General features: G+C 47.8%; 1 protein-coding gene across 2 annotated transcripts in view; it reads right to left on the bottom strand.

The window, feature by feature from the left end:
- LOC142495722 (zinc metalloproteinase-disintegrin-like cobrin) overlaps positions 1–24664 on the bottom strand; it is a 1243131-nt gene that overhangs the window by 305695 nt on the left and 912772 nt on the right. For both annotated transcript variants that reach the window (XM_075601588.1, XM_075601589.1), the window contains exons 8-9: positions 13488–13559; positions 13002–13171 (exon numbers count right to left, since the gene is read on the bottom strand). In XM_075601588.1, the coding sequence (XP_075457703.1) occupies positions 13002–13171; positions 13488–13559 (242 nt within the window). The remainder of the gene's footprint in view (positions 1–13001; positions 13172–13487; positions 13560–24664) is intronic.

Raw genomic sequence — 24664 nt, forward strand, 5'->3', positions numbered from 1 at the left:
CTGAGATCTCTCAGGCTTGTGCAGAGCTGCTGTGCCAGCTCTGCACCATTACTAGCTCCCCCCCCCCCTTGCAGCTTTGCTCCTGAGTATGTCCTGACAGGGACTCTTTTAGAGATCTTCATCTATAGTCCTGCATCTCCAGCCTCTCCTCTCATTGGTTGAGGCCCTCTCTCCCCCAAGTCACATCCACCTGTAAGTGGCTCCCTGCTGCAGCACAGAAAGCTGGTAGTTGTAATTTCCTATTGCAGCCAGCGTGTAGTGTATGTGTCAGCTACTTGCACTTACACAGGGGTTACATCCTCTCTGTGTTAAATAAGTTGATGTCCCCATCAATCTGGTCAGGAACATCTTCATCATACCATTCTAACCTAACAAATGCCTTCTCTCTAAGTACATAGTATCACAGGAACCCTGGAACTCATTCACATAATTTTCACATACAGCAGCACTATTGCACCCCATGGTTCCAATCCTCCCAGGCCCACCTAGGTCTAGTGTCATGGGGACTACCCGGTTAGCTACACTAACCATGGAGATTTCTGTCAACACTCCAGGAGAATCATAGGTCAGTCTCACGGGTGATCTGATCTCTCCCTTCTGGGGCATGGAGAATGTAGTGCTACTGTTATTTGCGCTTGCTTTCAGTGGACCCACAGGGTTCGAGAGGATCATGTTCTGCTGATCCTACATTAGAGGCGGGCTAAAACTGTCTACACCTACAGTAGCTTATCATCAGCTTCCTTATTCTGCTCTATGGGATTCCACAGAATGAATTCCTCTGCTTCCGGGTCCAATTCAGGGATGATATCTCTTTCTCTGTCTCGTGACCCTGTCGGTCACATACGAGAATGGAGGATTTCTCATCAGAATCCATAATTTCAGACAGGTGGCCTAATCCTTTCTCCTCTGTATACCTCATCCTCATCAGACTCATTGACCCTGTCATCTGTTTAACCAGTCACTCCTTCTAGGCCAAGTATCTACCCAAGAGTATCTTCTTTCACATGGCACCTCACAAGCTGACCTATTTTAATGAAGCATATGAATAGCACTGTGGATATTCTAAACATGATACATAAAGCTTGGCCCCCTGCAGACGCACTTACCAGAACTCCCTCCTACTGTCTCTGTACGTTCTCCCTACCTACCAATTAGACTGTAAGCTCCTCGGGGCAGGGACTCCTCTTCCGAAATGTTACTTTTATGTCTAAAGCACTTATTCCCATGATCTGTTATTTATATTATCTGTTATTTATTTGATTACCACATGTATTACTACTGTGAAGCGCTATGTACACTAATGGCGCTATATAAATAAAGACATACAATACAATACAATACAATTTAAGTAGATGGTTCCTATGCAGGTTCATTGCTGATCCACTTCGCTATTCAGTTTTCACTGGTATACAGGTAGCCCCGTTAGCTTCTCTACTACAACATATGGCTCTGGTTTCAAGCGATTGGCTATTTAATACTGCTAGGAATACCAAGAATCCAGATAAGAACTATGTCATGCACTTGCGATTCTTAGCCATGCACCCTTTTGTATAAGGTGGTGAGATAAAAGTATTTTCTAAGTATGGTGTGGAATGTAGAAATGTTTTACTTGTAAATCTAGAATGAGAAAATGTTTTAAAAGTCCAGCTCTTAGTGAGGTTTCAGCGACTTTTGGCTAACTTCTGTTCGGAAACTCCCAGAGCGCTGAAACATGCTGTGCGTGTCGTTCAGTGAGAAACATTAAAAACCCAATAATTCAATTTTTATAAGTTTATATAAAAATTGGTGAATGAAAGTCCCCCTATTTTAATTGTTCCAACATGTTAGGCACATTTGGACTTTCATTCAAAACACCAGAGACCGGGAAAAACTCATTTTTTGATTGTGCTCACGTAGAAATGCCTGTCAGTAAAGCACTGTGAATGAGCTGAACATATCCAGCTAAGGGCTTCTAAAAAATCCTTCTGGCTTGACGCCGCAATGTCTGTGGAGGTCTGGAGTTAAAAGGCTCAAAGCTACTAAGGTGTCAGGGTGGACGGAATTACCCTAGTACCCCATCTTAGTGTGAAGTCTGGGCAGTTTAGCAAATGGCGGCTTGCCCAGACTGAGTGTTACCAAGTAAAGAGGTTGGGTCTCATATGCTAACCGGCAAAGGTGTGAGGTTCGCGCATACCCTTAGCAGAATGACAAGCCCTTCTGCCAGGCTTGTAAGGTATTGGCAACTCCGGGATAGGTGGGGAAAATTATTCCCATGGAGATATTGGCTGCACGGGTTAGGTATAGGAGTTTTAACCCTATAAGAATCCCTGCAGCCCATCGGGAATCAGATTCACCTGAGTTCTATAATTCTACAAGATTTAACCAAGATTTCGTAACAAGCTTGAGGACTTCGTAAGAACTAAGGTTCCAAGTACCAATACCACAATGGCAGAACGAATGAAGAAGCTCTGTCAGGAGCGACTGGCACCGCTGACTGAGGACTGTTTCCAGCTCTGTTTGCTAGCAAATCCTGCTCCTGGGAACATGATCCTTGAGACTTTATTTTTGAAGATTTCGTTTTGGAAATAACTTATTTCGTTTGCCCCCGTCCCAGTAAGTGTGTATTGAGTGTAATTGTGTAATATTGTGTGCATGTCATATCGTGGAAATAAATTACAATTTATTTTACCTCCTTGCTTTGCTCAATCAAATGATCTGGGTATAAATGTGTTAAAAGTACTGGTCTCCTATGACATGGTCCTCCTCTCTTTCTAGTCTTCCCTTTTACTATTTGTTTGTCTCAATTTGTTTGTTTATTGTTTGTTATATGTTTGTTTGTCCTTCTGTCATTTCCCACCATTTGAGTAGCGCACCATTCTGAACTTTTATGGATATCAAAGTCCTGTTGATGCATACAGTTGGAGCTCATTAATACTGATAAGTGTAGCCAATGACTCTTAGAGATCACGTCCCTCAGTCCCACCTCTCCAGCATCCATTTTCTTGGTTGAGGCCCTCTCCCTTCCAAGTCACATCCTCCTATAAAAGTGGCTCCCTGCTGCAGTACAGTAAGTTGGGAGTTTTCGTTTCCTATTGATGCCATGGAGCAATGTATGTGTTAGCTGCCTGCACTTATAAGGGGGGTACACAAATAAAAGACAAAAAGCCTTAGTGCTACATCCAACTTGACAAATTTTATAATTAAATACTTATCTGCTGGTCATTCAAAGGTGTTTAGGAAGAACTGCAATTGAAAATCTGGGGTTCTGAGTTTAAAGGGGCTGTGTGGGTTGGTTAATCCTCATAAAAAAGGTATTGTATAATAATAAAGTACTCATTTACTCTGTACAATAGCAACTGAACTAACACGACTATTTCTATTTAATGCAGAGAACAGCAAGATATACATCACACAGCCAGGACCAGGAGACAAGACAAAGCACACTTGATATCATTACGATATCAAGAATGCTGTGTATTCTCTTCTGGATCTGGATGGGTGATGTATATCTTACAGTATATATATATATTCATATATATAAATAGCACTTGCCCTGAGTGGTGGAGGTAGGTCACCTGACCCTGTGTCAAAGCAAGAGACACAGGGGCGGTGCCTGCTGAAATCATAAAGAGCAGTGCACTTCCTATTTAGAGAGGTCTGTCTGTGTCTGACTGTACTGTCTGCACAGTATGAGTAGTTAGTGTTAGGAGAGGAGTGAGCAGCTTCTGAGTAAAGCTGCTAGAACAATAGTTAGTGAGGTGGACCAAAACCTTGCAACCTGTTTAGGGGGTGAGGGAAGAGTTAGCCCCACTCTGGATGCCCTTGATCCAGAGTGGTGGCAGGGAGGGACCATCCTAAAGGAGAACAGTCAGAGTGGATTGGACACCCCTGTACCTGTCTGCTGCTGCTGCTGCTCCTGCGAATAAAGACTGCTGCTTTTAAAGAAAGACAAACCTGTGAGAGACTGGAATCTCTCATCCCTGTGTGGAAACTCTCTGGGGCTTACTAAAGATGGAGGCGCTGCATCACTGAATGAGAACGAAGGCATCCACCCCAGAAACCTGTTCCTGTTATCCCCCATGTCATCGCTGGAGACTCAGGCCCTCCTGTTGCCAGCAGGTATGCACCACACTAAGACATGTAGCCATACCCCAGAACACCTTAGGGGGCCAATCTGCGATTGACCCGGGGAGCAAGGGTTACAGTTGGAGGCACTGCTGAGATAGCTAAGAGCAACAGGACAGGTTTTAAGCGAAGTAGAACTGAAAGATGTAGGTACACTTTCAGAGCAAGTGCTACAGAAGGAAGGGCATGTTTGCAGACTAGGGGTAGTCAGGAGTGATTGTTCTCTCGCACAGTACACCCTGGGTGCCTTAAGAGGGTGATGTAAATGTGGGTAACGTGGCTATAGCTGTACTAGTCCCTTGAGGCATAGTGTAGGACTCCATCCCTACTCTGATTGGCTCTAGTAGACCATGTGACAGAGGCTTGGGGAATAATGGATGTGACGTGATTGAAAGCCTGTCACATGGTACTAGAACCAATCAGAGTAGGGATCGACTTCCCACGCTCTGATTGGCTACCGTACCATGTGAGGGCGGCCATGTTTCTTTTAATGACGTCATCTTAAAGGCAATTGAAGCAAAGCCATTCTGATTGGCTGTGCTTTCATTGCCTTTAAGAGACGTCATCATTTTTTTTTCCATCGGCCAAAACACATGGTTTTCACGGTCCAATCAGGGCCGTGGGAACAATGACGAAAATGTGACGTCATAGGCCTTTAAAAGCCTATGTCCTCTCATTTTAAAGCCAGACGCCGAGGAGGAAGGACCTCCGGAGAAGAAAGAAGACCAGGGTGTGACAGCAGATGGGAAGAAGACCCCGGAAGAAGATAGAAGAATACAGATGAAGATGGATTACAAGTAGAAGACCCCTGGATTGTCGTGTTTTATTATTTTAATGTTTATTATTTTCTGGTTTATTATTTTATGGGTTCCTGTTCGTGGATTGGTTCATGAATAAGCTGATCAACGGGAGTCGGTGAGTGGGTCAAGTAATGGTAAGTTAACTAAAGAAATGTATTTAATGTAACTGTGGTTTTTTTTGCTTTTTACATGTGTTTATTTTTTTATTGTACATCATTTCTTGCCACTGAATGTATGTATGTATGTCTAGAGAGATATAAACATACAGGGTAAAAAATGATAGTGTTGTAAAAGCTTTCTTTGCAGTATTGTAAATGATTTTGGCTATGCTGCTATGCATAGATGTGTGTTAAATGTATTTTATAATTAGATAGATGTAATTTTTGGGCTTCTATGCTGTACGTAATGGTGAGGCTTGCTTTAGTATATTGTAATTGTTGGTGTCCTATTTTGTATGATGGTAACTTGTTCTCTGTAATGGTTGCTATACTTAATTGTGTAAATGGTATGGATGCTATTTTAATTGTTTTGGGATGTAATTAATGTATGTTAATTGATTGATGGTGACTTTATTGGATTACATTGTTTACTTCTTTAGATGTAATGCAATTTTATTTGAAATATTGTATTGTTAACATTGATTTGCAGCGTCTACATGTAGCTTACATTTTATGCAGCATGTATACAATGTAAATGCAATGTTTTAAGTGGCATTTGAGACTTTGGATTGGCATTTGATGCTTTAGATTGGATGATTACATTTGATTTGTTTAGGAAATTGCATTTTATTTCATTGAGGATGTATGGATAAGTGGCATTGCCATTGCCAGGATGGCTCAACCCCTTAATTACCTTTGAGGTTAGTACCCGATAAGGTGATTAAAGGGTTCATTGATATGTGAATGTCATTGCAATGTATTGGCTATGTATTAATTTGGCTAAGGACCACAAGGATGATACTGGCGACGAGGCCTTCTTATTGATGAGGTTAGTAGAATTTTCTTTATTTTACTATGGTATTTAATGTGTTTAATAATGGCCAAATAATGTATTATCCCTATGTGGATAATAGTTATTTGGCACATTATTGTACTGTATGTGGTGGGGGGAGGGGGTATTGGCCCCAAGGGTATGGGGTAGGACTCCCTTGTGGGTAGTGGGTGAGGGTGGTTAGGCCTCAGGAGGTGGGGAAGTAGTGGGGGAGGGTATGTGGGTGATGGTGGGTTAACCCCTTAATGACTGTAGTGGTTAATAACCGCTATGGTGATTAAGGGGTTAGGGGACATTGCATTGGATGTTTTTATTCTTGTGTCTGTTTTGCAGAAGCGGATGGGGCATGGGCAGGATGAAGATGAGGATGGCCTTCATCGTGGCAGCCGTACATGGGTGAGTGCTACATGTAATTAATCTATTTATTGTTCTGTATGTGTTTTAAATGGACACATGCACTATTATCCATTTGTGGATAATAGTCATTGTGCCCATTACTATACTGTATGTTAGGGGGGTATAGGTGTTGTTGGTGTAATATATATTACATCAACAATACCTATACCCCCCTAACATACAGTATAGTAATGGACACAATGACTATTATCCACAAATGGATAATAGTGCATGTGTCCATTTAAAATAAATACAGAACAATAAATATAGGTAGCACTCACCCATGTACGGCTGCCACGATGAAGGCCATCCTCATCTTATTTATATATATATATATTTCTTTAGTTAGTGTGGGGCTGTTGTGTGTGTTTTCTTTTTATTGTGGGTAGCGGGGGTGGGTGAAGGGGGTATTAGCCCCAACGGTGGTTTGTTTAGGGCGTGCGGGTGGGTAGTGGGAGGCCTTAACCCCTTCATGACCGTAGCGGTATTAACTGCTACGGTCGTGAAGGGGTTAAGTGCACCCGCAACCCCCCCCCGCAAGCCCTAAACAAACAACAAGGGCCAAATACCCCCTTCACCCACCCCCGCTACCCACAATAAACCTGGCACGGCTGTTTAACCCCTTCATTGCTTTAGCAGTTAGCCGCTAAGGTAATGAAGTGGCCTTTAAATGCATTTGTCCTGCTCCAGTGCTGGTATTAATGGTATCAGCTCCGGAGACCACCGGCCTCAATCCCAGCCAGGAAAAAGGCCAGAAATTTTCTAAGTGCCGATCCGCCACTCATTAGCAGCCTCTCACCATCAACTTGCCAACTTTTTCTTGCGTGGCTGATTCACCAGTAAAACGCCATTCTAGAGTGGCGAATAGCTCCGCTTAGCTACTCGCCACTACTAGAATACAGCGTGGCGGAAAATGTTTCAATTTTAGGCAGAAAGTGCCTTCTCGCCTCGCCACCGGCGGAAAAAAAAAACGCCAGCCAAACTGCGTTTTTTTTTATTCTCGCCACTTTCTCGCCCCTTACTGAATAGGGGCAGCAATTTTTGGCGGGAAAGTGGCGAGAATTGCCTTTCCGCTGCTTACTGCATGAACCCCTTAGAGACACTTTGACGGACTTTGGCGATCCCATGATCACTGTCCCTAGCACCATTGCCCCGGTCACTGCCCCTGCCCTTTCACGTGTCATGCCACCGGGTCCTAGTGGGAGTAAACTGGATAAGACGCCCAAGTATTCAACTGATTGGGGGGATTGGGAGATAAGTGATGAGAGTTCTGAAGGGGAGATACCATTGTCAAGTGTTGTATGTGTACCTAACCCCACTGTGTTTAATTCTGTTCCTAGAGGTAGAGCCCGAGGGTCCCAGTCTACTGCAAAAGCGGGCCCAGTAAGTCCCACACCACATAAGATGAACCCAAGATCTACTGCACCGACACACTTTATTCGAGCAAATACCCAGTATGTACCTGGCAGATACCTGGAATGCGCCGCTCCTCACCTCTGACAAGCCCCGTTGCGTTTGCCTTCCCAGCCTGGGTTCATGCCTGGCTGACGGGCGGCTGATCTGTTAAATGATAATGATTAGGATTTAATAGGCTGCAATGCTTCGCGTGTCTACCAGATGGCATAAATTCATGAATTGTAATGCAGTATATATATATATACTGTGCAGTATTGCAGCCAGCGGGAATAAAATGCTTCAATCCCTGCCTGGAAAATACCTCAATGCACTCGGGCAGAAAACAGTCACAAACCTCAATACACCCGGGTATACCCGAATTCGTGGGACTAGCCGAGCTCGAATAAAGTGTGTCGCCAGTGTATAGGAATGTTATCAGAGGTAGACGCAAAGGCTTGCACTCTACCGGGGCAGAGACATCAGGTGTATCCTCCAGAACAGAGTCTGAGGCAGGTATGAGTGTAGCATCATCATACGAGCCCCGAGATAAATTGTGGGCACCGTTATTCACAGGGTATCATGAGGTGATGGACCGCACCAGATTTGTGTTAATCAAGAAAGAATTAGTAGATCATTGGTGGGACGTAGGCACCTATTCTCCACAGGAGGTTGCCGATGAGTTAGACAATCGGTACCGAGATATTTTACAAAAAGTAATTACCCCCAATGGCTCATCTATTCTTTATGATGATGTTGCGTTTGAAGAGCCACAGTTCTGGGTACTGCCAGGCAAGGCTGGGAAATGGAAACTGACTAAGTTAAGTAGGGCAGACAGAGCCATAGTGGCGAGATACCGGCAATCTCATGGCTATGAGTTTCCGTACGTGCCAGAGCCGATAATGCAGGAGATCGAGCACCAGAGAGATACCTGGCTCCGAGAAGCAGTCCTTGAGCACTTAAGAATCAAGTTTGGTAATACCACTTACTTAAGTGAAGATAAGATATGTGCCGTGATAAAAGCTTGGAGTACAGGCAGGAATATCTACATGCACAATGTACTGTACAGACCAGAGAATGGGCCTGTACAACCCTTTTATGTTAAGATTTTGGATCACAACGGGCAGGAAGTGAGGAAGCCTGATCACCATCATTATTATTGAAGTTAGGGTTCTCCATGTAGAGAGGTTCCCATTGTTATATCGCCATCATGGGTGCTACAGTCAAGTGTACATATACTAATCAATTATGTTTGTATATTCACAGATTGTTCACCTGCAGGATGGTACAGCAAATTAGGTCCAAGTGGGGACCATTGGATTCCACCTGAGAGAGTGAGAGAGAGTGTAGCCCTGGTAAGAAATGGGGCTATAGTTCTATCCTCCTCCTGGTATAATACCTGGTAAGGGCAGGTTGCCAGGAGTTATCATGGGTTTCCCCCACTTCAAGCACTTGCCCTGAGTGGTGGAGGTAGGTCACCTGACCCTGTGTCAAAGCAAGAGACACAGGGGCGGTGCCTGCTGAAATCATAAAGAGCAGTGCACTTCCTATTTAGAGAGGTCTGTCTGTGTCTGACTGTGCTGTCTGCACAGTGTGTGAGTAGTTAGTGTTAGGAGAGGAGTGAGCAGCTTCTGAGTAGAGCTGCTAGAACAATAGTTAGTGAGGTGGACCAATACCTCTCACCCTGTTTAGGGGGTAAGGGAAGAGTTAGCCCCACTCTGGATGCCCTTGATCCAGAGTGGTGGCAGGGAGGGACTATCCTAAAGGAGAACAGTCAGAACGGATTGGACACCCTTGTACCTGTCTGCTGCTGCTGCTGCTGCTGCTGCTGCTGCTGCAAATAAAGACTGCTGCTTTTAAAGAAAGACAACCCTGTGTGAGACTGGAATCTCTCATCACTGTGTGGGAACTCTCTGGTAAGGATTCCACCCCGCATTCCTGGGGCTTACTAAAGATGGAGGCGCTGTGAATGAGAACGAAGGCATCCACCCCAGGAAACCTGTTCCTGTTATCCCCGAGACTCAGGCCCTCCTGTTTCCAACAGGTATGCACCACACTAAGACATGTAGCCAGAACCCAGAACACCTTAGGGGGGCCGATCTGCGATTGGCCCGGGGAGCAAGGGTTACATATATGTGTGTCAAAAGAAAAAGAAGCCCAAACTATAGCACTCCAGTTTAGCATACATAAATAACAATAGTTTATTGAATGTCACAAAATAATTAAAAAAAGTGCAGAAATCTAAAAACATGGTATGGGTCCCCTGCAATTTGCTGAAATAGGACTGTGTCTTACAATCGATGTACTGAAGAAGAAAAAATCCGCCAGGGGGCGCTGCAGAAGACGGCCACAGCAGTTTTCAATGTTTAACCTAAAGCTGCTATCGGTGGTTTCAGCAGTGTGTCCCAGCTTGCTCCACGACTCCACCCTCCCCAAGTGGAAGTCCCAACACAGGAGCAGAGCAATGTGTACCACTGCATGCCCTGCGCCTCCCACAACCCGCAAGTGGCGGTCCCAACAAAGAAGGAGCAGAGCAGTGTAGTGTGCCCAGCCCACCCTCCCCCTCCTCCTCCTCTGCTTGCTGGAAGTGCCGGCCCCCACACATTAGGCTGCATTCACAAGCCCCCATCCTCCCCCACTCTGCTTGGTGGAAGTTCCGCCCCCACACAGGAGAGATTGATTCAGCAGTGTGTGGCTGCATGCACCACAAGCCCTCCGTCTGCCTCTGCTACTCACGGCACCACAAGCCTCCCCCCCTTGCTCCAAGAGCTGGTCCCCAAAGGAGCAATGTATGCCCGGCTGTATGCCCCACAAGCCCTCTGTCTGCCTCTGCTACTCACAGCTGTGTTGCTGGCACCACGAGCCACCCCCCCGCCTCTCTGAGTGTGTTTGTCTGTGTGTGTGTCTGTGTGTGTCTGTGTGTGTGTGTGTGTTTGTGTGTGTGTCTGTCTGTCTGTCTCTGTGTGTGTGTGTGGCTGTCTGGCTGTCTGGCTGTCTATCTGTGTGTGTGTGTGGCTGTCTGGCTGTCTTGCTGTCTTTGTGTGTGTGTGTGTGTGTGTGTGACCTTCCATTCTCTCCCCTTCCCTCCTATCTCTCTCCCCCTTCTCTCCTTTCTCCATTCTCTCCCCTCCTCCCCCCCTCTCTCTCCCCTCCCCTTCTCTCCCCCATTCCCTTCTCTCCCCTCTCTCCCCCATTACCCTCTCTCCCCCATTCCTCTCTCTCCCCCTCCCTCCCCCTCTCTCTCCCCCCTCCCCATATCTATCCCCCCCTCCCTCCTCACTCCCTCCACCCTCTCTCTCCCCCCTTCCTCCCCCCACCTCCCCTATTCCTCCATCCCTCCCACGCCCCATCTCTCCCCATCTCTCGCCCCTCCCCCCCCCCCATCTCTCCCCATCTCTCCCACTCCCTCCCTCCTCCCCCCTCTCTCTCTCCCCCATCCCCCCTCTCCCCCTCTCTCCTTTTTCTCTCCCCATCTCTCCCCCCCTCTCTCTCCCCTCCCCCTCTCTCTCCTCTTTCTCTCCCCTCTCTCTCCCTCCCTCTCTCCCACCCTCTCTTTCTCTCTCCCCTCCCTCCCCCACCAGAAAAAAAGTTTGCACATTTAATATAGTGTTTTTTTTCCCCCAAAATCTTTTTATTAAATCAAGGGTGCGTCTTAGAATCGATGGCGTCTTAGCATCGAGGAAATAGGATCTATCTATCTATCTTTCTATCTATCTATCTATCTATCTATCTATCTATCATCTATCTATCAGAAAACAAAGAACAATAGACACTCCGTCTGGGAAATCAATATGTTGGGTGCAAATCCTTTATGGTACAAATAGGCAATACGATACCGTGTGGTGACGAATATCAGAGGCAGCACTCCAAATGATTGTCAAAAGAATATATTGTATTAACAAGACCTCATTCTATATATATATATATATATATATATATATATATATATATATATATATATATATATATATATATATATATATATATATATATAAGAAACTGTTGTTTCTGATTCCCTGTAGACAATTTGATTGGTCCGTCGGTCCGCCTAACCTCCCACGGCTCTCATTTGCCAATGTGTCTTGCCCCCCGTGTGTCCCCCCCCACATCTCCCATTGTCCGCTGTGTCTCGCATCCACCCCGTGTGTCCCATCCCCCCGTGTGTCCCGCCCCACCACGGCTCTCATTGGATGATGTGTCCCGTGCAGCCATACCGTCCTGACCTGCCTCAGCAAAACTCCTCACACACCGGCTACCGACTTTCCCCAACCCGCCACCCCCTCAAAACTACCCCCGCCGCGCCTCAGCCAAACACCTCACACCCCACACCCGCCGACTACCGACTCTCCCCCACCCCCCGTGCCCTTCCCCACCACAGTCCCACCACCCCCCATGTCCCCCGGGTCCGTACACACCCCAGTACCACCGCCCCCCCTTATCACCCCCGCACAACCCGCCAGAAATGAACCACCCCCGCCAGCTACCACTCCCCATACTACCGCCGGATCCCCGCATTACCCACAGATGTCCTGCCATCTACCGCTCCACCTCTGCACTACCCCGCACCTCTAACCACCACAGTCCCGCCGGGAACCCCGCCATCACCCACAGCCATTGCACCGGACCCTACTCCAGTGTCTCAGGGGCACCTCACCCTCTTCTCACTCACCCCTGGCTGCCTCTTCCAACAGGTAACAAAGCTGTTGAGCCGCCGTGACCCCCCCCCCACCCACCACCTGCTGAACCCCCCCCCCCCCTCAGCCACCCAGTTACTACCCCTACCTATCGCCCCCCAGTGAGCCGCCGCTGCAGTGCTCTGAGGGGTGGGGGGGGAAATCATTAACCAAAGGTGAACCAGAGTTGCTGAGCTCTGAAGGGGGGGGGGATTACAACCCGCCCGCCCCCACCAGGGAGCCGCCAGCTATCTGAGAAGGGGGGGGGGATATACCATACCCCAGTGACCTGCCGCTGCCGAGCTCTGAAGGGGGAGGGGGGGAATTGGAGATGTTAAGGGGGGGAAATCGGAGCTGTGAAGGGGGGGGGGGAAATGGAGCTGTGAAGAGGGAGGCCCGGAGCTGTGAAAGGGTGGGCAAATCAGACATGTGAATACGAGGTGGAAAGCAGCTGTGAAGGAGGGGGGGACCGGATTAGAGAAGGGGGGTGATCGGAGATAGGAGGTAAGTGTAGAGCGGGAAATTTACATCCCGGGCACCGCTGGGTATATCAGCAAGTATATATATATAGATATATGTATACAATTCAAGGATCAGCTTGAAAGGCTTAGTAGGGGTCTCAGGGGAGGTGCAGAAAGGATCTTACGTGAGGAACTGAGCATTGTCATTTGGTTTCCTGGGCAGGAGGTTATCTCTTCTCCAGTCAGAGAATCGTCGCAGATTCGCTCTGGCCGATGTTACCACTTCAAACTGATTCTTGCTGCTCCAGATTTCGATCCCACTCAGAGCCACGTAGGTATTTATGGCTTTATAAACCTGTGTGAAGATGCAGTTATCCTTCATGATGAGTAACTGATTGAGAGGAGACCCCCCCATTATGAGGAAGCCACCCCCCACCCTCTGACTTACCCTCGCACCCTCTGTTTGGTCTCTATGGATTCCTTGCATGGACATAGACATTTAAATATCTGGGATATCTAATACTACAGAAGCTTTAGTTGTAGAAACCATACATATGTAAATTTGCAGGCCTAAAATCTTACAATCTAAATGCTGTTCTTTATTTTGATTGTACCAGGAATCAAACTAAATATCTAATGAAGTCACATGCTTCCATTGAATGTAAACTCACCAAATTTACGTAATTTATCATCTCAAAAATCCTCCTCTTCACAGTCGCATCGCTACTTTTATATTTCACGAACTGTAAGAAATAAAAGACATTGACAGTTATTTATTAAACTGCAATAGTGCAGATCAGGGCACTATCACATAGAAACTATTATTGAAGTAAATGGTAAGATTGTGTGATGGTGCCCTTTCAGTATTGCAATGTAATGAATACCACATTGTATCCTGCAGCGCTGCCATTCTCATCTATTTGATGCAGACACTGAGGTAATGTATTAGCAACATTTGTAACTAAAAAAACGAGATTATTTGAAAGAGCAAGGAGACAGAGACAGTTTTAGAGATTGAAACAACATACATGTATGTACACTAGAGCACAGGTTCCCAATTTCAGTCTTCATGGACCACTAGCAGTGCAGGTTTTAAGCATATCCCTGCTTAAGCACAGGTGGTTCAGTCAAAATGATTGGGACACCTGTGCTAATGAGAGGACAGCCTTAAAACATGCACGGTTAGTGGTCCTTGAGGACTGGAGTTGGGAACCTCTGCACTAGGGTATTTCTGCTGATTTTGCAACATGACCACTAGAAATGGGCAAACAAGTCAGAATTTGCGGTGTGTAATTTCCTGATCTTTAGTGGTACAATCCGATCCGCAGCACGAAATCCAGAGTTGGAGTTTGTCATTTTTAATTAGAGAGGTATCCTTTGAATCTGGTGCTGCAGTCCTGCAGCGTGGCTTCGAAGGAATCCACGACCAGAATGCGTTGGAATCCATTCCACATTGGAATCCATTCCACATTGGAATCCTTTCCTCAAAGTGATACCAATGAGGTTTTAAGATAATCCCTTATACAGCCCTTGTATTCTATTCTATCCTATCATATCCAAAAAAAGGACTATTGTATATGTGGTTGTTAGAGGCTATTAACCAATGATAGAACTGAATCTTTTTCATAGAGATTGTAAATATGACCAATGAGGTCAAGAACACTCTCTAATATAGTCCTTAATTGTATTATATCTAAAATATGGACTAACATATATGTGGTTGTTAAAGGCTGTGAAACAATTGTATGGGAACTTTTGAAACAATGAATTGATACAATGTCATATACAGTACACTAATGAGATTCAATAGTTCATCTAGCCAATTAGAAACATGAGGCCCATATAATTTGTAATATATATATTTGACCCTCAATTATTCATAGACAGCACTGAGCGAATGGATGGTGCATCCATATGATGTGATTATAAATTTATGAAATAGGTCATCAGAAACATTATAGTTATAATTGATCATTAATTGCTTTGTTTCATTCTTGGTGCAATAATACCTTTAAATTATAAGGTTAATCGGACGTCCAATCAACTAGAAAACCAGATAGAAAGCTTTTTAGTAACACATATATGTATTCAAGTTTTTTGTTCCCTAGGTAATATATTCTATTTAACAATGAGGGTCAATGGTTTTTGAATTATTAGAGAAGATGGGATAAGGAATAATATACCGGTTTGTCTAAAGTGGAAACCCATCAATTTGTAATATCTGTAAATGTTTGATATTTACAGTTTTATTAATATTATACAAATTTGTGACAATAGTTTATCACAATATACAACTAATATCTCAGCCAAGGTCATGAAACATGTAATCTGTTTATGTTATCTGGATTAAATACATATCAATAGTGGTGGACAATTTGATAAGGAATACATCCAAAATCAAACCATCATCTACAACTAGAATCTGAATTCATTGATGTGTTTCCGTTAATTACACAAAAAAAATTGTTTTTGGTAATTGTCATGAAATTATGATCCTAGTATGCTTATTATCCAATTATGATCCGAGTTTATGTGTCCTGATCTATGTGACTGGTTGATTTCAAATGCTGGTTGTATTAACTGAGCAGTTAGAACCAGATATGTTTTGTAGGCCAAAAAACTGACTGGCTGGCAAAGCCAGCCAATCAACATCACACATTAGATTGCCCACAGTTGTGTGACCAACCAGAAAAGCAGTCAACAAACAAAATTTTTAATGAAACCGGTATTCAAGTGAACCTGTAAATAAACACTAAAGTACACTAAATAAGGAGGTTAAGCTTTAAAGAAAAACCATGGGGAATACCGAGCAGAGCACCCCTCTTAAGGCCCACTGGGAAGTGAACGCAACTTCTGCCAAGTGGCCACAGCATGGGTGTACTCTGCTCGGATATGGAAGTGCACAAGCACCTTGAATAAGGCCTGGCAGGTGAGGGATACCTCCCCAGCCAAACACTGTTCCCTTGACTTAGAAATAGCCAGTTTGGCTAATGCCAGGAGCAGGTTGACGAGGAGGTCCCTGGCCCTAGTGTTCCGGGATATTGGGCGCCCAAAAATAAATAGGTGCGGGGAGAAAGAAGAAAAAACAGGATATTCAGCGCTCGTGCTGTATGATGGTGTGGATGATCCCTTTGCAGCATGTACACAAAGCGTCTCCCCAGAAACTCTCAAATCTAGGTGAACCCCCCTTAAAAAGGGGGGGAGGGCACCCTGAAATACAAGATAATAAAAAATGCACAAATGCGCACCAGGGATTAGTGGAAAGTAATTTATTAAAAATACACACAAACTCTGAGGGGATCCAACCCCACCCCAGAACAGCTGTGCAGCTGGACGGCTAAGTACTACCCAGGAGTACACCTGATGGTGACTAAACCCTAAGCTGCACAGTATACAAATACAGTAAAATTTATAGAAAAACACATGAAAGAAAAAACAAACATGAAAACAACCTATCAACAGATTTGTATAGAAACCGCCATAGGGTTGGGCACTGGCAAGGGGAAACGGACACTCACACTGAGACAGTCAGCAGACTCGCGGTGTCTGCACAGGATCCGGATCTCGGCACCGCGGAGATGGAAAAAACCGCTGCTGTCTCCTGCAGGCTCCGTCTCAGCTTACCAGCATACACGCGCAGGATGACCTGTCGTCACCTCTATGCGTTTCGTACCAAGTACTTCGTACTTCCGGGATATTGGGCGCCCAAAAATAAATAGGTGCGGGGAGAAATAAAACAAGAACTGCAGGAGGAGGACCCTCAAGAACGACAAGAGGGGAAGCAGTCTGGCGCAACTAAAATAAATATGGAACATGGACTCCCTTGTGCCACAAAGTGGGCATGTGACTGGGGAGTCGATGAAGTGGGCAAGATACTGTCCCGTGCTCAGTGCACCGTGAGGATTCTACATCTCAGGTCCCCGGTGGGTCTGGGAACTAACTCTGAAAAGAGTGTTCTCCAATGGGGCCTCTCGTCCTCGTTTGTTGGTAGTACCCACCTCCAAATGGTATCAGGGCGGGTGACGAGGGCAAGGTAGTGCACTGTATGGAGCACGAGAGAGAACAGCTACCTCCTCGGCCTGCCAGGGAAGCAGGCTCAGGGTTTGGTCCCCAGCCTGCTTAGGCTGGGGACAGGAGGAGGCTGAGGGGGTGGCAGGGTTTTGGGCCCACGCATACAGCCAGCGGGGGGGTCAAAAGGGGGATGTAGTGCTCTGGTCTACAATTACCCCTATAGGAAGGTGCGTGAGTCAGGGGACATGGTGCCCTTGATCTACTGGAGCAAACAGCATGGAATTTGTGGGGTGGTGTAGCCCATGAGGCGCATGATCACTTCGGGCTCCACCCATTCCGACAGTTCGTAGACCAAGAGATCCCCGACTCGGGTCATCCGTGCCTTGCAAAAGCAGCGAATGATGCTGGGGGACTCCAACATCCATGCACCGTCTTTTGGGTTATACAGTAGGGGTTCAGTCAAGACGTCCTCCCCAACAGCCCCTCCTTGGATAGACACGAAGAACATGCTCCAGGCCTTGAGGGTTTCCTGGTAGTTTGCCGGCAACACTGAGAGGTCTCTCCCAAACCCCTCAGGCTTGATGAGAAATAATTGCCAGTCATACCCCATATTGCGCAGCTGGCGAAGGAAGCTGGAAACCAGGTGGCACCACTGCGGAGAATGGTCTGCATACAGGTATCTCTGCAGGTAATGGGTGCGGAAGGTGTGCACCTGGGAGTGCGCATACACTACTCCCTATCCACCCTATCCCAGAGGGAGGCATGTAGCCCCCGCAGAGACCCAATGCTTTCCCATCCAGAGAAAGTCCAGCAACTTCCTCTGGATCTTTGTGAAAAACAGAGGGGTCGGACTCAGGGTGCTCAGCTGGTTGATCACCAAAGTGCTTCCCCTGAGGGAAAGCATTTTTACGAGACCCTTCCAGGATCCCAGACGAGCGAGGACACATTCCTCTAACTCTGTCTAATTCCCTCGGACCGTGCACTTTGCAGTGGGCAGCTAGACTCCCAGATACTTGATTGCATCTGCCTCCCACGAGATATTACGAAATGTGAGAGACAAGGAGTCTACCTGTATGGAACCCTCAAAAAGGCCTCAGCATTTGGAGCAGTTGATCCGAGCTGAGGAGGCCGCAATAAATACCTCCTGGCACTCTTGTGCCTGCTCCAGGTAAACTAGGTCCTGGGCCACGAGGAATACGTCATCAGCATTGGCTGAAAGGACTACCCGCATGTCTGGTTCTCTTAGCACTAGCATGGTGAGCCTTCTCCTCAATAAACAAATGAAAGGATCGATGGCTAGCGCGTAGAGTTGAACGGACAAGGGGCAACCTTGATGTACTCTACCAAATGCCAAGGGTGCAGTCAGAGACCAATTGATCTTAATCAAACACTCTGCAGAGGCGTACTGCATCTTCAGATAGCCCACGAACCGTGGGCCAAAATTGTATGCATGCATGTGACAGTGAAGGGGTCCCCAAGCCATTAATACAGGTATTTGGCCTGGCTGGGTGCCCCTAAACCAGGTTGGGAATTGTAGAGTATCAGCTCTGAAACCCAACCAGAGTAATAATACTGTGCATGTATTTGAAATGCCTGTGTCTCTTCCGCAGGAATAAGGGGATGAGATTAATACCATGTAACAACTGTATAAACCATGAAACAGGGTCCCGGAGTTGCAGTGGGTAAAGGTAGAGTGTCAGCTCTGCAGCCCACTTATGCCGGCAACCCTGTAATTATGTTAGAACAGTCTGTTTGTATCCTGTCAGGTATAAGGGACACACAAGTATAAATCATGTGACAAGGTTCCCCTGCGTCAGTTAAAGTGACTGTAGAATGTCAGTTCTACAGTCCTAATAATGTGTATTAATGTGCCTAAAATGTGCCCGCTACGAATAAGGGGCCTCTAGCACTGTTTAAAGGGTTAATTGGGTAAGCATGTCTGTGGTTATGTGGTCGAGCCTGGCAGTACAACACTGTATCACTGTGTAACCGCAGACAAGCAAGGGAAGCCTTAAGTGCAAGCGAAATTGGTTAAGTGATCTGTGGACATGAAAGGATCGCAACATTGTATAATGTGGTTTCCTCATTCAATTAAGGTCAATTGGTAATGTACATCTGCCGTTATCGATTGAGCCGGGGATTGCAACATTGCATCCCGAACTCAAACCGCAGACCGGGGAAAAGCTTAACCACAAACCAATCATAGTGCTCACATAATTAAGCAGCTAACTTTGGATAGGAAGGTCCTAGCTTTCTAATTTTTGGTGTGCCGAGTCCTAGGGGGCAGAATTATAATATAGTATAGTTATAAGAACTGTAACATTTATTTAAAAGCTTAAATGAGAAGTAGCTGGGAGTTTAGTACTTTAACGTTATAGGAACAGGGACATGTCAGTCAGGCAGGACAGCGGTTACATTAAGCATTCACCATTGTCATTTATGATCCGGGATGAGTCATGTATAATGTCAGTCTGGACTTCTGAGACTCCCTGTGGAGCAGGTTCCAGAGTGTCTGCAAACGTTTGTGGTTTCAAAAAAGACACCGACCTGGGGAAAGTGCTAAATGTAAGGAAATGTATATAAACAGTTTGCCTAGCAGATGTCCGGGCATCTGGAGAAAGGTAGACATGCTGCCGCCGTGCAGGGGGGCTTGGTCAGGTATGCTAAGTGGGTTAAGTGTGAGGTTAGCGCATGACCCTTAGCATACCGTGAAGCCCTTTGCCCGGTTGCAGGAACTGCTAGCAAACATGCCATTGGGTGGAAATTTGCTTCCCACACCAAGATTGGCTATGTATTATCCAAATAGGCTTGGGAGGGTGTTTTAAGCCGTGCAGTCTATCGGATGTGGGTTCTACAGCATTCATCTGTGTATCATCGGAAAGGACAGCGTGCATTACAAAGACGTTACATCGCAACCAAGGATTGTACCCCGCTGTAAAAGTTTGTTAGTAACTAAGGACTTGTAAACGAATTCTGCAAGAGCAGAATGAAGATACTTATTTAGGCAGAGAAACAGGGGCTAAAAGCGGCGCCCCTAGCCCAAAGACGGTTTCGCGTCTCTTGTTTGCGTATCAACCCCGCTCCTGGGAATTGACACCTAGAGACTGTATTTCATGGATTTTCGTTCTGGAAACCATTTATTTTGTTTTACCTCATTCTCGTAAGTGTTATTTTGTGTTATCATTTAAATCAAGCTGTGCGTATTTCTCGTGTGAGTAAATAAAATAAATTGTATCTCGTGCTTTATTCAAAGGATCCAGGTATTTTTGTAGGAAAAGCACTGGTCTCCCGTGACAATGCAGAGTGTCTATGAGGTATCGGTGATCCACCCTGTCAAACGCCTTCTCTTGATCTAGGGAGAGAAAGGTGAGAGACAGACCAGTCCTGCGAGCGTAGTGCAGCAAATCTCGGACCAGAAAGATATTATCAAAGATGGTCCAGGATCATATAGGACTTAGTGGGGTGAATCACCTCTGCCAGCACGGACTTGAGACTCAGCGAGATGGCTTTTGGCCATGATCTCATAGTCCAAGCATAGCAGTGAGACGGGTCGCCAGTTTTATATTTGGTGGAGATCTCCCTTCTTGTGCAGCAATGCCAATACTGCCCATCTACAAGAAAGGGGCGCCTCACCGGTTTTGAGGGCTTCCTCAAGTACCTGTTGGAAGTCATGTCCCAGAGTCTCACAGAAGGATCGGAAGACCTCTATGGTCAGCTCGTCCAGCCCCAGAGATTTACCTAAGGGCATGAGATGGAGAGCTTCCGAGAGCTCAGCTAAAGTAAGAGGCTTATCCAGCCTCTCACTGTCACCCTCGCTGACCGGTGGAAACCCCTCCCATAGAACCCTGAAGGCATCTGGTTCAATGGGATCCGGAGAGAACAAGTTGGAATAAAACATTCGGGCTCTATCCCGGATGCTCTCCGGATTCATCAGAGGGGAACTGTCCTCGGCTAGAAGGCAGGTGATGTGCCTTCGGTTACCCCTCTTTTTTTCCAGAATGTAGATGAGGCGCGACCCGCGATCCATCTCCAGAAGAAAAAGGAGACGGGGTCGCACATACGCCCCCTGAGCCTGGCGTTGTTCCAGCTCACGGAGGGCACACTTCCTCTCTACATATTCATGCTGCAGGCTTTGGTCCCCAGGCGCAGGCAGCCGCTACTCAAAATCGAGCACCTCCCACCGGAGCGCCTCGATCCCAGCATCGCTCTGCCTGCTAGTACCCTTGGCATACTCCTGACACAAAAGGCGCAAGCGCACCTTGCACACGTCCCACCACTGACTCAACATGGCAAAGTCACCCTTGCAACCTCTTCAGCTCATTCAGAACTCCCAGACCGACGTCGCAAAGCCCTGGTCCTCCACCATGGAGTGTTGAAGTGCCAATAGATGGCCGAGGGCACTGATGGCATTAGCGCCACTGTCACGGACGCACAGTTGTTGTCCGTGAACGGCGCCAACCTAATGGCACTGCACCGGGCTCATGACATGACGTGGCTAGATATATAAAGCCAGTCGATCTGGGAGTGGGACACCAGACCACGCCACACCCTAACGTAAATATCTGGTGTCCTTTATGTTGTTCCCACCAGACGTCGACTAAGGAGACGCAGGGGATGAGCTCCCGCAAGGCCGACACAGGGAGAGGGTACAACACTGTCCCGACTCGGTCCAGAGCCTCGAGGGTGCAATTTAAGTAACCCCCGAGTACCACACACTCATCTGCATCGACGGTCTACAGATATGTTGACAGCCTGGCAAAGAACCTTACTCTCTCGGGCCCGTCCAATGGAGCAAACACGTTCAATAAGTTAACCGTGTAGTCCAGGTAACGGACCCAGAGATGGAGTAGATGGCCTGGAATAACAGGCTTGACTAATAGCAGCTCTGACTGGAAGGACTCGGAGAACAGGGTCACCACCCCACATGATGATGAAGTGAGGTGGCTGAAGAAGACCCTGCCTCGCCACTTCAGGTGCTAGTTGGCTTAAGCCTCTAGAGTGTGTGGCAGGACGGCCTCGTGGCAGGGTTATTAAGACGCTAGACACGATGGGAAACTTTAAACACTAGTGGTTTATTAGCCACAACAAAAATAAGTATGGGTGCTCTCTCTCTCTCTCCCTCCCTCCCTCCCTGTCTCTCCCTCCCTCCCTGTCTCTCCCTCCCTCTCTCTCCCTCTCTCTCCCTCTCTCTCCCTCTCTCCCTCTCTCTCCCTCTCTCCCTCTCTCTCCCTCTCTCTCTCTCCCTCTCTCCCTCTCTCCCCCCTCCCTCTCTCCCCCTCTCTATCTCTCTCTCTCTCTCTCTCCCTCCCTCCCTGTCTCACTCTCTCTCTCGCCCTCCCTCCCTCGCTCTCTCTCCCCCTCCATCCCTGTCTCACTCTCTCCTCTCCCTCCCTCCCTGTCTCCCTCCCTCCCTGTCTCACTCTCTCTCCCTCCCTGTCTCACTCTCTCTCTCTCTCTCCCTCCTTGTCTCACTCTTTCTTTCCTCCCTCCATGTCTCACTCTCTCTCTCTCTCCCTCGCTGTCTCACTCTCTCTCTCTCTCTCTCCCTCGCTGTCTCACTCTCTCTCTCTCTCCCTGTCTAACTATCTCTCCCTGTCTCACTCTCTCTCTCTTTCTCTCTCTCCCTCCATGTCTCTCTCTCTCTCTCTCTTTCTCTCCCTCCCTCCATGTCTCTCTCTCTCTCTCTCTCTCTCTCTCTCCCTTCCTGTCTCACTCTCCCTCCCTCTCTCCCTCCCTGTCTCCCTCTCCCTCTCTCTCTCTCCCTGTCTCCCTCTCCCTCTCTCTCTCTCCCTCCCTGTCTCACTCTCCCTCTCTCTCTACCTCCCTGTCACCCTCTCTCTCCCTCTCTCTCCATTTCTCTCTCTCCCTCCCTCCCTGTCTCCCTCTCTCTCTATCCCTCCCTCCCTGTCTCACTCTCTCTCTCGCCCTCCCTCCCTCGCTCTCTCTCCCCCTCCATCCCTGTCTCGCTCTCTCTCCCCCTCCATCCCTGTCTCACTCGCTCCTCTCCCTCACTCCCTGTCTCCCTCCCTCCCTGTCTCTCTCTCCCTCCCTCCCTCCCTCCCTCCCTGTCTCACTCTCTCCCTCCCTCCCTGTCTCACTCTCAACCTCCCTCCCTGTCTCACTCTCTCTCTCCCTCCCTGTCTCACTCTTTCTTTCCCTCCCTCCATGTGTCTGTCTCTCTCTCTCTCTCTCTCTCTCTCTCTCTCTCTCTCTCTCTCTCTCTCTCTCTCTCTCTCTCTCTCTCTCTCTGCATCGACGGTCTACAGATATGTTGACAGCCTGGCAAAGAACCTTACTCTCTCGGGACCGTCCAATGGAGCAAACACGTTCAATAAGTTAACCGTGTAGTCCAGGTAACGGACCCAGAGATGGAGTAGATGGCCTGGAATAACAGCCTTGACTAATAGCAGCTCTGACTGGAAGGACTCGGAGAACAGGGTCACCCCCCCACATGATGATGAAGTGAGGTGGATGAAGAAGACCCTGCCTCGCCACTTCAGGTGCTAGTTGGCTTAAGCCTCTGGAGTGTGTGGCAGGACGGCCTCGTGGCAGGGTCATTAAGACGCTAGACACGATGGGAAACTTTAAACACTAGTGGTTTATTAGCCACAACAAAAATAAGTATGGGTGCTCTCTCTCTCTCTCTCCCTCCCTCCCTCCCTGTCTCTCCCTCCCTCCCTGTCTCTCCCTCCCTCTCTCTCCCTCTCTCTCCCTCTCTCTCCCTCTCTCCCTCTCTCTCCCTCTCTCTCCCTCTCTCCCTCTCTCCCCCCCTCCCTCTCTCCCCCTCTCTCTCTCTCTCTCTCTCTCTCCCTCCCTCCCTGTCTCACTCTCTCTCTCGCCCTCCCTCCCTCGCTCTCTCTCCCCCTCCATCCCTGTCTCACTCTCTCCTCTCCCTCCCTCCCTGTCTCCCTCCCTCCCTGTCTCACTCTCTCTCCCTCCCTGTCTCACTCTCTCTCTCTCTCTCCCTCCCTGTCTCACTCTTTCTTTCCCTCCCTCCATGTCTCACTCTCTCTCTCTCTCCCTCGCTGTCTCACTCTCTCTCTCTCTCCCTCGCTGTCTCACTCTCTCTCTCTCTCCCTGTCTAACTATCTCTCCCTGTCTCACTCTCTCTCTCTTTCTCTCCCTCCCTCCATGTCTCTCTCTCTCTCTCTCTCTCTCTCTCTCTCTCTCTCTCTCTCTCCCTTCCTGTCTCACTCTCCCTCCCTCTCTCCCTCCCTGTCTCCCTCTCCCTCTCTCTCTCCCTGTCTCCCTCTCCCTCTCTCTCTCTCTCCCTCCCTGTCTCCCTCTCCCTCTCTCTCTACCTCCCTGTCACCCTCTCTCTCCCTCTCTCTCCCTTTCTCTCTCTCCCTCCCTCCCTGTCTTCCTCTCTCTCCCTCTCTCCCTATCTCCCTCCCTCTCCCTCCCATACTCCCTTCCTGCCTCCCTCTCTCCCTGTCTCCCTCTCTCTCTATCCCTCCCTCCCTGTCTCACTCTCTCTCTCGCCCTCCCTCCCTCGCTCTCTCTCCCCCTCCATCCCTGTCTCGCTCTCTCTCCCCCTCCATCCCTGTCTCACTCGCTCCTCTCCCTCACTCCCTGTCTCCCTCCCTCCCTGTCTCTCTCTCCTCCCTCCCTCCCTCCCTGTCTCACTCTCTCCCTCCCTCCCTGTCTCACTCTCAACCTCCCTCCCTGTCTCACTCTCTCTCTCCCCCCCTGTCTCACTCTTTCTTTCCCTCCCTCCATGTGTCTGTCTCTTTCTCTCTCTCTCTCTCTCTCTCTCTCTCTCTCTCTCTGCATCGACGGTCTACAGATATGTTGACAGCCTGGCAAAGAACCTTACTCTCTCGGGCCCATCCAATGG

The sequence above is a fragment of the Ascaphus truei genome, chromosome 5 (genome assembly GCF_040206685.1).
Source record: "Ascaphus truei isolate aAscTru1 chromosome 5, aAscTru1.hap1, whole genome shotgun sequence".
Lineage (NCBI taxonomy): Eukaryota > Metazoa > Chordata > Amphibia > Anura > Ascaphidae > Ascaphus > Ascaphus truei.